This window comes from Nerophis ophidion, linkage group LG08, assembly GCF_033978795.1.
Source record: "Nerophis ophidion isolate RoL-2023_Sa linkage group LG08, RoL_Noph_v1.0, whole genome shotgun sequence".
Classification (NCBI taxonomy): Eukaryota; Metazoa; Chordata; class Actinopteri; order Syngnathiformes; family Syngnathidae; genus Nerophis; species Nerophis ophidion.
Window position 1 is genome coordinate 61,480,864 of NC_084618.1, and position 15,593 is coordinate 61,496,456.

Below are 15,593 nucleotides of genomic sequence, written 5' to 3' on the forward strand. Positions count from 1 at the left end.
TACACAGCTAGTGCTCCTCCATTTTTGTTTGTTCTGTTGATGTAGTTTAGTTCATATCCTTCCAGATCAAAATCTATTCCTTTTTTATCATCAATCCATGTTTCTGTGACGGCGATCACTTTGAAGGGTTCGTTGATGTGTTCCAAAAAGTTCTTAATGTTGTAGTTTGCATACAAGTTTCTGCTATTAAAATTAATAATTGACAATTTGTTATCACTTTTAATGAAGCAATTGTATTGCTCATCTGTGTAATAAAAACAATTGACAAACAATGACGTCAGTGCCTCTTGTGTCTTAAACGGCAGTTACTTTAGCAACTTGCAGCACGTTTAACTTGTTTGTTCCAACAATGCGTACCTTGCGTTGTTCACAGATCAATTTGAGGTGTTAGTCTGTACACTTATAACACTCTGCGACGTTGGAAGCACTTTAAAACAGCTGTAAACTCGCCGTAGCTGTTGGTTAAAATTCCCGGAGGTGAAGCTTTACTATGGATCAGAGCGGTCAAGCGAACATGGATCCCGACCACTTGTCAACCGGCAGGTTTCTGTGAGAAAATTGTGGTAAAAAGTCGCCTCTTACCGGAGATCAGCGGAACTTCTGTCGTGCTGCTGCTGCCGTGACTAATTCCCTGAGACTGGCGTCAAGACACCCATGGACAGGATGAAAGATTCGTAGCTGAGGACATTGATAGGGAAGGACTAGGAAAAAAAGAAAGAAAATAAAGTTAAAAAAAAAGGCGATTGCATTGCGAGCGATTTCAGATGTTTTTAGACACATTTACTAGGATAATTCTGGGAAATCCCTCATCTTTCTATTGTGTTGCTAGTGTTTTAGTGCGATTATATAGTACCTGATAGTCGGAAGGGTGTGTCCACGGGTGTCTTGACGCCAGTCTCTGCGGGAATTAGTCACGGCAGCTGCAGCACGACAGAAGTTCTGCTGATCTCCGGTAAGAGGCGACTTTTTACTACAATTTTCTCCCCGAAACCTGACGGTTGACAAGTGGTCGGGATCCATGTTCGCTTGAGCGCTCTGATCCATAGTAAAGCCTCACCTCCGGGAATTTTAAACAACAAAACACCGTGTGTTTGTGTGGCTAAAGGCTAAAGCTTCCCACCTCCATCTTTCTACTTTAACTTCTTCATTATTAATTGAACTAATTGCAAAAGATTCAGCAACACAGATGTCCAGAATACTGTGTAATTGGGCGATGAAAAGAGACGACTTTTAGTCGCTAGTAGTGCTGCGCTAATATGTCCCCTCCAACTTGAGACGTCACGAGTCATCATTTCGCGACGTTTTCATTGTAATTTAGTAAACTAAACCGGCCGTACTGGCATGTGTTGCAATGTTAATTATTCATCATTGATGTATAAACTATCAGACTGCGTGGTCGGTAGTAGTGGGTTTCAGTAGGCCTTTAAAAGCAGTATTGCGTTGCAGTACTGAAACCGGTGGCGAGAGGTTGGAAGCTTCCGGAAGGAGAGACGCGGAACTACCAAACATTTGGAGTGAATTTGGCGGCGGCGAGAGGATCTAAATCTGTTTTGGCGGTTGAGCATAAGCTGTTTTGTGACTGGATCGAGATGGAAGGGGATAGTGACGGGATGTATGAGGATAGTATGGAAATGGATAGGACTAGAGTGGAGAGAGGAAAGAAGGGGAGAGGAGGGAGTGAAGGAAAGTCGAGTACTAAAAGAGTGCATGAAGACGATGAAGAGGTTGATAAGAGGAAAAGGGTTATGATGGATGAATATAAGATAATTTATACATTTAAATCAAACCAAGATATGAATGACATTAGTTTGATGACACTGGTTAAGGGATTAAAGAAGGACATTGGAGAGGTGGAGATAGCGAAGGTGCTCAGGGACGGACGGCTGTTGATTAAATGCAAAAATGGAGAGCAAAAGAACAAAGCAATGCGATTGCAAAAACTGTGCAACAAAATAATAAAGGAAAAAATCGAAGTGGGAGAACGAAAGGGGGCAAGAGGAGTCGTGACAGGAATCCCAAGAGGAGAAAATTTAGATGATCTGAAAAGAGAAATAAAAGGAGGAACTGTCACTACGATGAAAAGAATGATGGCATTTAGGAACGGTGAAAAGACTGAGAGCGAATCCGTGCTAGTGCAATTTGCAGAGGAGGTCCTACCAGAGAGAATCATGATTGGGTATTTAAGTTTCTATGTTAGAGCTTACGTGCCACCCCCAGTACGTTGTTTCAAGTGCCAACGCTATGGGCACATAGCTAGTGTTTGTCATGCTAAGATGAGATGTGGACGGTGTGGAGGAGAGCATGAATATGGACAATGTGGAGAAAATGAACAGGTCAAGTGTTGTAATTGTGGCGGGAATCAACTGCATCATAAGAAAACAGGCAACAGAAGTACAGCAAATCAGAGTTGAACGAAATATTACATACGCAGAGGCAGTTAAAATAAGAAATCAAGAAAGTGCAGAACAGGACAGAAGTGAAAATAGTTCAATAAATAAAAAACAAGAGGCAGCAAATACAGGAATTTCCATGGACAAACTAGTTGTATTCCTGGCTTATGTAATAAATTGTACAGAACAGGCTAGAAACAAGACGGAGAAAATCTAAATAATTGTCAAAGCAGCAGCAAAGTTTTTAAATTTAAAAGAACTATCCTGGGAACAGGTGCAAGGTGAGCTACAGAGAGTAGACGAGATCGAGTCATGTTACCACAATCCAACGCCATGTTAATTGTTCAGTGGAATGCCAGAAGTTTGATAGCAAACGGACAGGAATTAAAGGGATATATTAATAATATGAAAAATAAACCACATATAATATGTATTCAAGAAACATGGCTGAAGCCAAAATGAAACTTTATAATAAAAGGATATATAACGATACGTAAAGATAGGAATGATGGGCAAGGAGGAGGATGTGCCATGTTTATTAAGGAAGATATGCATTATTCAATATTAAAAGTAAAACAAGAACTAGAGATAGTAGGAGTAGAAGTATGGAATAATAAAGAAAGATACAAAGTACTAAACTTCTATAATCCATGCAAGAAATTAGAAATTCACCAACTAGAAACAATAATGGAGCACTGGAGTGGCAATATTATTTGGTGTGGTGACTTTAATGCACATAGCACAATGTGGGGTGAAAGGGATGACTGGAATGGGGATACATTGGAAGCACTTTTGGAGGAAAAAGAACTGGTGTGTGTGAATGATGGGTCGGGAACAAGGTTAGATGTCGTCACGGGTAAAGAAACAGCAATAGATTTAACACTAGTGTCACAAGGGTTAGCAGGAAAGGTGGAGTGGGAAGTAAATAAATACAGCACAATGGGAAGTGATCACTATCCAATCTTCATTCACATAAACATAAATCATAGGACAGAAAGCACTAGGATAGAAGGAAGATGGAAGTATAATCATGGTGACTGGGAGAAATTTAGGGAAATTACCGACATAACTTTAAAGGAAGTAGATATAAATCAAGATATTGAACAATTAAATACAGATATTACAAAGTGCACAATAGAAGCAGCCGAACAGAGCATACCAAGGAATAGTATAGGGAGAAGAAGGAAGATAGTGCCGTGGTGGACACAAGAGTGCACAGATGCAATACAAGAACGGAATAGAGCATTTAGAATATTGAGAAGAACACATAATTTCCAAGACATGATCCAATATAAAAGGCATCAAGCTAGAGTAAGGTATGTTATTAAAAAAACAAGAAAACACCATTGGAGAACTTTTTGTGAAACACTAAATATAACTACTCCTTTAAGCCAGGTGTGGGGAATGATCAAGAGAATGTCAGGGGTCAGAAAAGAACATAAAAATCATGTGATGAAAGATGGAATGCGGAGTGTGGTAGGAAATAAAGAAAAAGCAGAACTTTTAGCAAAAACCTTTGTTAAAGTGCACAGTAATGATAATTTGAGAAATGTAGAAAAACAAAAGAGAGAAGAAACAATTAGTGTAAATATTGAGGAAATGAAGGAAGACAACGATAATAGTTTTATCAACACTATGGATATGACATTTTCTTTGGATGAAATGGTTCGAATTTTAAAAAAAGTTAAAAATACGACGCCAGGGAAAGACCTGGTGAGTTATCAAATGATCAAAAATTTAGGTAGCATCGGCAAAGAAGTGGTCTTGAAATTATATAATAGGATATATGAAGAAGGAAAATGACCAGATGAGTGGAAAACAGCTGTAATAATTCCAATATGCAAGCCAGGGAAAGATCCGGAAGAGGCAGGAAATTATAGGCCGATAGCATTGACCTCAAATTTGGGCAAAGTAATGGAAAAAATGATTAATGAAAGATTAATATATTATTTAGAGTCAAAAGAAATTATAAAAAACTACCAAAGTGGTTTTCGCAAAGCAAGAAGCACAAATGACCCAGCAGTGCAGCTGGAAGAGGAAATTAGAAAGGGACAAATAAATAAAGAAAGTATAATTGCGGTATTTTTTGACATAGAGAAAGCGTATGATATGTTGTGGAAACAGGGGTTGCTGATGAAACTAAATAGGATTGGGATTAGAGGAAGAATGTACAGATGGATAAAAGACTTTTTAACAAGTAGAACATTATTAGTAAAAATAGAGAATGAATATAGTAGAGAATACAAAGTGGAAAATGGGACCCCACAAGGGAGTATAATAAGTCCAGTACTATTTTCCATCATGATAAATGAAGTTTTTAGTGAAGTGGAAGGGTTAGTGGAGGTGGCATTGTTTGCTGATGATGGAGTGATGTGGAAGAGAGGTAGAAATACAAATTATATAGAAAAGAAGATTCAAAAAGCGGTAAATAATGTTCAAGACTGGGGGACGGCTTGGGGTTTAAGATTCTCTGTTGGAAAGACAAAAGTCATAAATTTTACGAAGAGGAAAGTACAAAACAAGCTCCAAATAAAACTCTATGGAGAAAACATAGAAGAGGTACAAGTATTTAAATATTTAGGAATATGGTTTGATAAAAATATTAACTGGTCAACCCACATCAGCAAGATACTGGAGAAAAGTAAAAAGGTGTTAAATATAATGAGGGCTTTGAGGGGTAAAGATTGGGGGGCTGATAGGTTGACATTGAAAACAATATATATCATTTTAATTCGATCTGTTATCGACTACGGATGCATTATTCATCGATCTGCTTCAAAAACTCTACTTGAGAAAATAGACCGGATCCAGTCGCAGGCGTTAAGATTATGTTGTGGAGCTACTAAATCTACTCCAGTGGCAGCATTACAAGTAGAAATGAATGAAAAACCTTTGGACATGAGGAGAGATCAACTCTCAGCAGTTTATTGGGCAAACTTAAAAGAATCCAAGCAAGGACATCCAACCCGTCAAGTGCTAATAAATTGCCAAGAAAAAGGGAAGAAAAAAATGAATAGTTTTGGGTGGATAATAGGAGATATATGTTAAAAAACACAAATTGACAATATTAAAGTGAGCCCTACAGTACAAATTCCTGCAATACCACCGTGGATGTATGAAAACCCAAAGGTAAACATGCAGTTACTGAAGAATAGACATTTAAATAGTTACCAAATAGAACAACGGATTGAGGAAATGTTTTTTGATAATATTATGATATACACAGATGCATCAAAAACCATAAATAGTAAAGTAGGAGCTGCTGCAGTTATCCCACAGAGAAATATAGTGTTGAATAAAAGAATTTGTGATAAACTATCTGTTTTTACGGGGGAATTGGTAGCAATTTATATGGCAGTTAACTGGATAGAGGAAAACAAAGCTAGGAAAGTAGTCGTGTGCTCGGACTCCAGCAGTGCATTGACGAGCATAAAAAACATAACATCAGAAACAAGACTAGATATAGTTTATGAAATAGTTCAGGCAATCTACAGAATAAATAAAGCGGGAGGTGTGGTAACATTTCTCTGGGTTCCTGCTCATGTAGGAGTTGAGGGAAATGAGTTAGCTGATAGATACGCAAAACAAGCAACCACTAAAACAGAAGTAAACATGGAGATTAAGCACAGTAAAGAAGAAGTGAAGAGCATAATTAAGATAGAACACAATAAAAAGTGGCAGGATAATTGGAATAAGGAAACAAAAGGTAGAGAGTTTTACAAAGTCCAGAGGAAAGTAGGTGTAATGAGAGGAGGGGGTAGAAATAGGAAAGAAGAAGACATTGTTACTAGAATGAGATTAGGCCATACATATCTAAATAGTTCACTAAAATTGATAGGTAAATATACTACAGGGCTGTGTGATTTTTGCCACCAGATAGAAAATGTTGACCATGTCTTAATACAATGTAGGAAATATAATAGAGAAAGAGAAATACTGGAAAATAAGTTAGCAAAAGAAAATATTAGGTTAGAAGTGGGAGATATATTAGGATTGCATTCAGAAAACATAGGATATAAAGCAATATATACATATTTAAAAAACACTGGGTTAAGTAAAAGAATATAGAGTAGGGATCCACCTCGGTCCACACTCCATTACAGTAGGTGGCGGTAATGCACACCAGAAGGTTGCTTGCCAACCGCCATAAAAACAAAAGAAGAAGAAGAAGAAGAAGTACTGAAACCGGACCAAGATGGCGCTGTTGCACCGAAAATATGTTTGCCAAATGCCAATTTAACAACGAAGAAGAAGAACCGGAAAGGCGGGACGTTGACAGCTGACGTCAGTAAACCAAACAAAAAAGTTGTATCGCAACAAACTAACATTTTGGTATTTGTATTCGCATTAGACATCTTAGTACACCATTTACATACCGTCCCACTGAAGGTGAGTTCATTAGCTAGGTGAGGTGGCGTAAAGTTATTTTAACTATCCTGCTGAAGGAAGATGCAGCTAGCTCAAATAGCTAACGCGCAGTCAAGATTCACTTATTGAAGTACTGACGTTAAACTAACTTTTGTTTTTAACACATATTGACTTTTGAGGACTGTCTGAAGAGAAATGTCTGAGCTAAGCGACGAGGCCAGTGAGTCGGAGCAGCTGGGAGTCAGTCTCTCCCTCTGGCTGGGCGAGTCTCTGGTGAGATCCGAGGAGCTGGACGTCCCTTTGGACCTTCACACCGCCTGCTCCATCGGCCAGTATGACGTGGTGGCAGAGTGCATCAAAAGGTTGATCCTCCATATTACTCTAGTCTAAATGATCATCACGATAACATTTCAATAGTCATCCTTACATTAAAATGAAGCTCAAGGTGTTTTCTTGATTTGTGTAACCATCTCATTTTAAAACTCCTCAAGAAGTTTATCAAAACTATCAAAAGCACCCTGGGTTGCCTGTCACATTATTGTTTTAATAAGATAATTCGACAAATGCATATATTTTTTATTAATCTTAAATCAAAATGAGCAATGAACATAAACTGTAAATATCTTTAGGCCAGTCTACTTTACTGTATACAGCAGGGATATTCAACTGGTGGTCCAGGGTAGCCAAATAAAACACCAAACTGGCCTGCTGACTCAGTTAAAACAAACTTTAAAAAGGGCTTTACAATTTTGAAGCAGATGCCTATAACCTAGAGCAGTGGTTCTCAACCTTTTTTCAGTGATGTACCCCCTGTGAACATTGTTTTGATTTAAGTTAAAGTACCAATGATTGTCACACACATACTAGTGGCGAAATTATTCTCTGCATTTGACCCATCACCCTTGATTACCCCCTGGGAGGTGAGGGGAGCAGTGAGCAGCAGCAGTAGATGCGCCGGGGAAGTATTTTTTGGTGGATTTAACCCCCAATTCCAACCCTTGATGCTGAGTGCCAAGCAGGGAGGTAACAGGTCCCATTTTTATAGTCTTTGGTATGACTCGGCCAGGGTTTGAACTCACAACCTACCGATCTCAGGGCGGACACTCTAACCACTAGGCAACTGAGTAGGTAAGTACCCCCTAATCAGAGCAAATGATTTTTGCTTGAAAAAAAGAAGTAAAATACAGCACTATGTCATCAGTTTCTGATTTATTAAATTGTATAACAGTGCAAAACATTGCTAATTTGTAGTGGTCTTTCTTGAACTATTTGGAAAAAGATATAAAAATAAGTAAAAACTTGTTGAAAAATAAACAAGTGATTCAATTATAAATAAATCTTTCTACACATAGAAGTAATCGTCAACCTAAAGTGCCCTCTTTGGGCATTGTAAAAAAGATCCATCTGGATTCATGAACTTAATTCTAAAAATGTCTTCACAAAAAAAGAAATCTTTAACATCAGTATCTATGGCACATGTCCCGAAAAAATAGAGCTGTCAACACTGAATATTGCCTTGTTGTGTTTTTTTTCACAGTTTATGAACTTACATTCATATTTTGTTGACGTATTATTCAATAAATATATTTGTAAAGGATTTTTTAATTGTTGCTATTTTTATAATATATTTAAAAAACCTCACGTACCCCATGGCATACCTTCAAGTACTCCCAGGGGTATGCGTACCCCCATTTGAGAACCACTGAACTAGAGTACTGTCATATAGAGGTGGGAATATTTGGGCATCTCACGATTCCGATTCAGAAGCTGCGATTCCATTAAAAATCGTTAATTGATGCATCTTTAATTTTTGTATATTGATGCAGTTTTACATTTATTTTTGTTTCACTAATTAAGCGTTTCTCACTTCTAATAAAAAAAAACCCCAACTCATTTGGAATAAGAAACAGTTAAATTAATTCCCACCTTTTATTAAATTAATGAAAATGTGTGCAAAACTGGACCAGAAGTGCCCAATAGTAAAGGAGCTGGTCGGATCTCGGTGAGGTGGTTTGCTGCAGCCAGCCAACTTTTAGAATTGCATTAACTGTAACTGCATTACTTTATTTACAATAAATAACCTGATTAACGTTTACTAATCGAGTCTATAATAGTCCATGTCCGAATTGCTTTGCATGTAAAAATCGATGGTTTCCCCCACCTCTACTACCATATAGATAATTTTTGATTAGCTTTTTTATAGTTGGTCTTCAAAAACAGAAGAGCAATATTGTTTTATAGTTGGGGCAATTTTTTTCTAAATTTTGTAATACAGGCAAAATAGCCTAAAGTTAAAGGCCCACTGCAGAGGATACCGATTATCAGGAATAAACAAAATATAAATAGTAGTAAAGATAGAAGTCCACCCCAGTCAATAGCTGTCTTGAAATTAATTTGACCAAAATATAACCCTGGTATACAGTATGTTACATTTATAGGGCTACAGCTATCAATTGTTTTAGTAATTAATTAATCTATCGATTAGTTTGATTTGAGTTATCGGATAAAATACATTTTATAACCTTAATGCATATTTTAGATACCTGCTTTCTGCCAGAGTGCAGCTGGGATAGGCTCCAGCAACCCTGAAAGGAACACGCGGTACAAAATGGATGGACATTTTTAAAATAATCTGCTTGCCACAACCTTTGTTCTTTTTTCTAATAAATGCACATCATTAGCATTGAAACTGCATACTTAACTTGTGCATTAAAAAAACTCTCCACTGTTTGTCGCCACACACCAGCGCTCTCATGTGCGCTCTATTGCTGTGGCTGTGTGGAAACTATGTGAGCGGATCTTAAGTTCTATGTACAACTTTAAGCACAGATTTGATCAATTATTATCAACACAACATTAATACAAAACAAAACTTATTTTCAAATTTAATGAATAATTGCAGCCGTAGTTATGTGTGAATATATAAGGGAAGGTGACAACCAACCCCAACTGGAATTGTTTGCCAGCATCCCTTTGCACTTTTAAAGGGTAATAATTTCATCCACCCATCCATTTTCTAGTGTCCCTGTTTTGTGTAAAAGCCTAAAAGACAAATACAAAGGAGTTAAAAGATTTACAATTTGACATGAAAAAAAACTCCTCACCTCAAGTTACAGTCTTACTCAAGACAATACTATGGAAATGAGCTCTTAACCTAAGTCCGTAAGTTCCTCTGAGCCAATCCGTGTGACAACCAACTCCGCTCCACCGCCCCCTATTTTCTTTTTAAATTTAGAATTTATAGCATTTTAGTAAAAGATCATTGCAGGTGTAGCTAATGTTGATGTTTTCTAGGCGTGAGGTGGACCTAAATGGGAAGAACATTGGAGGATGGACCCCCTTAATGTATGCTTCATACATTGGTCATGACAACATTGCTAATCTCCTGCTTGAAGCCGGTGTGAAGGTCAACGCCACCACCGCTAAAGGACAGACCCCTCTGATGCTGGCGGCGAGCTGTGGGAATGAAAGCATCGCCTACTTTCTGCTTCAGGTACATTACGTCAGGGTTGCATCCAGCAATCCAATCAGGACAATTGTCGATATTGTTATTTTTGGTTGTAAAAGCAAGGTGCAGAGCTGGAGCTGAAGGACTGCCGAGGCTGGACATCCCTGTTTCACTGTACATGTACGGGTCACCAGCAGATGGTTAAGTTTCTGCTAGATAACAATGCCGATGCGAATGTGAGGTAGGGATCTTGTCTTAGCGCCCAAATGCTACTCCACTCTTGCATGGACCCACTTGTGATTATCCTCAGGGAGCCTGGGTCTGGATTTACTCCCTTAATGGAGGCTGCTGCTTCTGGGCATGAAATCATTGTTCAGCACCTGCTTGATCATGTGAGGACACTACATTCAGAAGCATCATCATGTGAATGACACTTGGCTTAGCTTTTTGACACACTTACAGAAGGTTAAGGTAGATGAGCGCAACGCCAAAGGTGAGACGGCGCGAGCCCTTGCCATGACGTACGGCTACACCAAGATAGCAAGCCTCATTGACTCACGTTCTCCAAGGAACAAAGCAGGTACTTTCCAAGCAGCTTTACGTTTCAGTGATGATGTTTGAATTCTGAGCTTTGTCTGCTGGACCTCCTCAGGACATTTTGAAGACCTCAGCTCCTCTGAGGACTCGGACAGCGGCCCCCCTCGGCCACGACCCAGCCGCAGCCGAGCTAAGGGCATTAGCATACACGACGGGCCACAAGCTATCGCTAAGTTTAGGGTCGGAGGCGCTGGCAGGACTGGAGGATCGTGTGGTAATTTTGCACACAAAGTTATTCAAATTGTGGTGAATGTTGCTCAGGATATGTATTTGTTTTAAATGTCAGAGCCTCGTACAGCACGTGCTGGCTACACAGCATTCCGCGATATCGGCAATCAGAGCGATGGCATTTGCTATCGCGACGTGACCTCGCCCATCAACGAGCTGGACGGCCAAAGCAATAGCAGCAGAGGTGAGAGGCGCCTGTGTTATTATTGTAGAAATCATATTAGAAATATTACTGAAGCATCCGGCTGATGACATCATGTTACAATTTGTGTGTAATCATGGTTGTCGTATTGAATGCTTTATCTAATATGACCCAAATATCAGACACCCTAACTACCTAACCTAAATATAGTTTAATTTCAGAAGTTACAACTGGTATACTAAAATATTTCTTAGCGGCTTCATAAAGAACTACTATATTGAAACTTGAATCATAACTCATCAAATGTTTGCTAACAGCCTTTTAGGCATTGTCTGTCCAGGTTGCTGATGTGTTTGAGCGACAGGAAGAAAGGCTCTGATTTGTGTGGGGAGAAGTTGTTTAGCCCCACCTGTTGACGTGCATGTACAGTACTACATCAGTTTTTGTTAGAAATCCAAAAAGTTACACAAAAACTGAACCGTACAAAAATTGAAACAATTTTTCCAAAAATGTAAATCTAATTAATCTGTTACAGACACCCAAAATATATACATAAAACACTTTTTACATGTTACTTAGCTGTTTACCTGCACTACAAGGAGAAATGGCACTCTTGTAAAGGCCAAAAATTTACAGATTCTGGACAGGGAGGACCGATGTTTTGAAAGGGGAGTGAGGGAAGCCATAAACGTCAGGGTTGAAAAATCATCCCTAAACAGAGGAGGTGGTCTGCGACATCACCTATCCCCACATACAACTCTGTCCTTTCGGCTGTCCCTAAAATCTTCTGCAATTTAGCCCCCTACAAAAAACAAGACTTAGGAACATTTTGATCACAGATGCTCCTTTTCTGACATCTTTTACTACTCAATGGCATAATAACGTAGGTGATTCAGACTGATTTTGGGCTGGTAGTGGTCATTCAGCAGCGATCGTCCTGCCACACAATACCTCAATGCTAACGAGGGGAAATTCCACTTTACCGACTGTCGTTGGCATTGACAATATGGATGCTATTTTGCATCTCAACAGAGGTTTTTTTCAAAACAATAGGACGGATTCATCTTTGCACAGGCACACCCTCCTTGTGTTGAAGTGGGCCAGGGTGATATGGACCAAAACTGATATCCCAGTATTTTCGGGCCGAAAGGCAATATACGATATATACTGGTATCATATGCCGGTATCTTAAAGAAAATGTGCAAATTTCTTTAAATTGCCCTAGTGTTTTATGGCTTAATAACCAGTGTTGAGAGTACTCAGATTATTGTTGTTGTAAATAGTAATGTTACGTGTTGCTTGTCTCAAGTATCTTTCTAAAATATACCGCTATTAACTGTAAAATCGGTATACCGCCCGGCTCATGTTGGAGTAAATATTTGGGGTTTTGGCACTAGCGACGAGACTAGATCTGACCAACCTAAATCGATGAGCAAGAAATGACAAAGCCTACTTGGATGAGAAGCGAAACATCTTCTAAAACAAACCAAACAGTCCAGTTGCGTTCGATTGAATACCTTGGGAGTATAGAGAATAATTGAATTAGTTTTGAGTGCAAAAAACAATATAAATACATATAGATGACAAAACATAACGTTTACCTTCTTGGTGAAGACAGGAAGGTTAAGCCACTTTTCTACTTCACTAAAAGTTGTTTCTTGGATTCTTATCAAAATCCTGGTACTTACAACTTTCTTTGGCCTCATGCTGGCTTACTTTGCAAAACGCACAAACTGAGTTCCAAATGTGTGGGATTCTTTGTTTTGGGACTGGAATTGGCAGAATAATACATGGGCATACAGACCAGTGTGTTATGAACAATGTTGGCCATCTGAGACCTGAGACAGTATATAAAAAACTGGGCAACATTTGGGTGAACATTTGGTTAAAAATCAGATTGAAGACTCAACTGTTTTTCTTGAGAAAAATGTCTTATATTCTTGTCAAGACAATGTAATTTATTTGTAGGTGACAGTCCGTTCTTGGACAACGACATGCCCACCATAAGGAGCAGCAGTAGCAGCAGTGAGAGTCTACCTCCTGTCAACGGCTGGGAAGCCTCGGTGGAAAGTAACGAGGTAAACAAACGTAGCGATTCACCCATCCTTAAGAGATTCCAAAATTGACTGTGTGTCTTTCCACCAGGATTCTGATCAGTGCAAAAAGAGCAGCTCACGCAGACTCAATAAGGCTCATTACTCCAAAGGCAAAAACCGCTATGTAGGCAGCGATGCAGCGTACACTGGTGCTACAGGGGACTGTGGGAAATGTTCCCATGTTCCATCATCCTACAACGGTCCTAAAGTGTGTAGCGTCTTCACACTTACAAGTACTTGTAGGTACACAACATATAATATCTATTCCTATAGGATCTTGCTGAGTTCTTGGAACACCTTGGCTTCTCAAAATATCTCCCTTTACTGGAGGAGCAAGACATTGACCTACGTCTTTTCCTCACCCTGACAGAGAACGACCTAAAAGAGATCGGGATCACGTAAGGATCTACCGAGTCTTCTTTTACACAAGTCATACGTCCGTGATAATGAATCTATCAAGAATATTGTGCAGAATTAAATCATAGCAGTTGCAGTTATTTGCTTCTTTGCACATGGAGACTAATAAAGACAAAGCAGGGTTTTAAAAAGTATTAAAATGAAAAGTTGTTGTGGACTTCCTAGGTTGTTTGGACCAAAGCGTAAGATGACGTCCGCCATTGCCAGGTGGCACAGCAGCGCTCGCCCTCCAAGTGATGCTCTGGAACAGGCATATGCTGACCAGCTGGAAGCTGAAATGCAGGAGATGGCTATCCAGCTGCACAAAGTAACTATGATAGCACTTTTACGCGGGATGATCCTCTTTTAACTCATCGTCCTCCATGCTAGTGCTGTGAGGAAGTGGAGGGTCTGCAGAGTCAGGTGTCTCAGGAAAAAGAGTTGCGCACCGTGATGGAGGGATGTCTGATGGACGACAAGATGGCATGGAGGAGGGTACATGCAGAGCTTGTGGAGAACCACCGTCTGGCCCAGGAAATGAATGCGACATTAGCAAAGGCCAGAGTGTGTCGCACGGAGCTGGTTGCTTCAGTAACTGCCGACAGATTTTTGAACGGCGTGGAAGTAAAACCAAAAGGTGACGCAGGTGAGTCGCTTGCTCGTAAAATGCTTTTTGAGACTTTTTCTTTTAACCTGACATTTTACTATGCTGGATGTCCGACACTTTCCTGTGAAGTTGAGCTGATGAAGAAATTGGATTCCTACCAAGAAGAACTCAGTAAGATAGGTTTGGTAATTTAATTCTTACATCCATGGAGTCCTCTAATGTTGTTTCATCAAAACAGCGGGGACCTTGCAAACTGTGCTGCAGAGTCTGAGGCGATTGAGTGCCTCTGAAAAAGTTTCAGATAGTTGGGAAAGACCTTGATCCTTGCAGGTGAGTCAAAACAAGATTTGCCCACGACTCCAAACATTTAGACTAAAAGTCCATTTTTGTCACAGAGGCTTCTGCCAGTGAATGACGGAGGGTGAGATGACCACCCTAAACAATGTTTCTTGCCAGAGACAAGGCCAGACCTGCCAGGCCAGATACACAGGACCTACTAGTCCTCTGGGATCGACGAACAGACGTGGGAACTCGGTCGAGGGTTAAGGAAAAGCAGGCAGGAGGGACACAGCCCTTGCACGCCTGCGCACATGTGCTCGCGCTGGTCGATGATCAGATGTACTTTGAAGCACACGTTGAAATGCTGTGAAATACTTTCAAGAATGTGGCTTTACTTTTTAACCACTAAATAAAGAGGCCAAGTCCATTAAGTTTTTTCTTATTCTGTTCAGGTTAAGAAATTCAATTTCTGATGATTAATTCACGGAAATTTGTTAAAAATGTCCTGCTGAATATATTCAAATAAAAATCTGTAACCCAAACATCATCTTTAACATTATGTTTTTTTAACTTTGAATTATTAGTTCAATCTGGTTTTGATCTCTTTTTAAAAATGTTCTGAGCTGGTTTGGATTGATTGGAAATGTTTTCATTTAACTTTGGCTCTGTGTGATGTTCAATGTTGTCTTGTCTGTGTTGGCCCTACGATGAGGTGGCGACATGTCCAGGGTGTACTCCCATTTTTGCCCGAATGCCGCTGTGATAGACTCCAGCAAGTCGAGCGGGACAAGCAGTAGAACAGGGATCAATGGAAAGGGACAAGCAGTAGACAATGGATGGATAGAGTATGCTATAAACTGTCAATACCATATATGTCCAGCAGAAGGTACTTTAACTTATTTTTTTCTTAACAACTTGTACCTCAAGTAAAAGTAGTATCTATGATAGTCACACTGGGTATGGTGAAATTACCCTCTGCATTTCACCGATTCCCTTGTCCCACCCTCTGGGAGGTGAGGGGAGCAGTGAGCAGCAGCGGAGG

General features: G+C 39.6%; 1 protein-coding gene across 4 annotated transcripts; it reads left to right on the top strand.

Moving 5' to 3' along the window:
• The first annotated feature begins 6,621 nt into the window (after nucleotides 1-6,621).
• On the top strand, nucleotides 6,622-15,093 carry anks3 (ankyrin repeat and sterile alpha motif domain containing 3). 4 transcript variants are annotated; one of them, XM_061909252.1, is made up of 16 exons: nucleotides 6,622-6,779; nucleotides 6,938-7,120; nucleotides 10,053-10,251; nucleotides 10,326-10,447; nucleotides 10,517-10,598; nucleotides 10,669-10,786; nucleotides 10,859-11,017; nucleotides 11,090-11,215; nucleotides 13,142-13,251; nucleotides 13,319-13,477; nucleotides 13,543-13,667; nucleotides 13,852-13,993; nucleotides 14,056-14,311; nucleotides 14,402-14,443; nucleotides 14,511-14,602; nucleotides 14,668-15,093. In XM_061909252.1, the coding sequence occupies exons 2-15, from the start codon at nucleotides 6,954-6,956 to the stop codon at nucleotides 14,591-14,593; spliced, it is 1,890 nt and encodes a 629-aa protein (XP_061765236.1). In that variant the 5' UTR covers nucleotides 6,622-6,779; nucleotides 6,938-6,953; the 3' UTR covers nucleotides 14,594-14,602; nucleotides 14,668-15,093. The 4 variants fall into 4 exon arrangements, with proteins under 4 accessions (XP_061765236.1, XP_061765234.1, XP_061765235.1 ...); XM_061909250.1 differs by having other exon boundaries at nucleotides 14,056-14,443; XM_061909251.1 differs by having other exon boundaries at nucleotides 6,622-6,778; nucleotides 6,928-7,120; nucleotides 14,056-14,443.
• Nucleotides 15,094-15,593: the final 500 nt, after the last annotated feature.

Coding starts and splice junctions, on each gene's coding strand:
- anks3 (XM_061909250.1), top strand. CDS start 6,954: ATGTCTGAGCTAAGCGACGAGGCCAGTGAGTCGGAGCAGCTGGGAGTC. Junction 13,252..13,318: donor CCTCGGTGGAAAGTAACGAG/GTAAACAAACGT, acceptor TCTTTCCACCAG/GATTCTGATCAGTGCAAAAA. Junction 14,444..14,510: donor TTCCTACCAAGAAGAACTCA/GTAAGATAGGTT, acceptor TCATCAAAACAG/CGGGGACCTTGCAAACTGTG.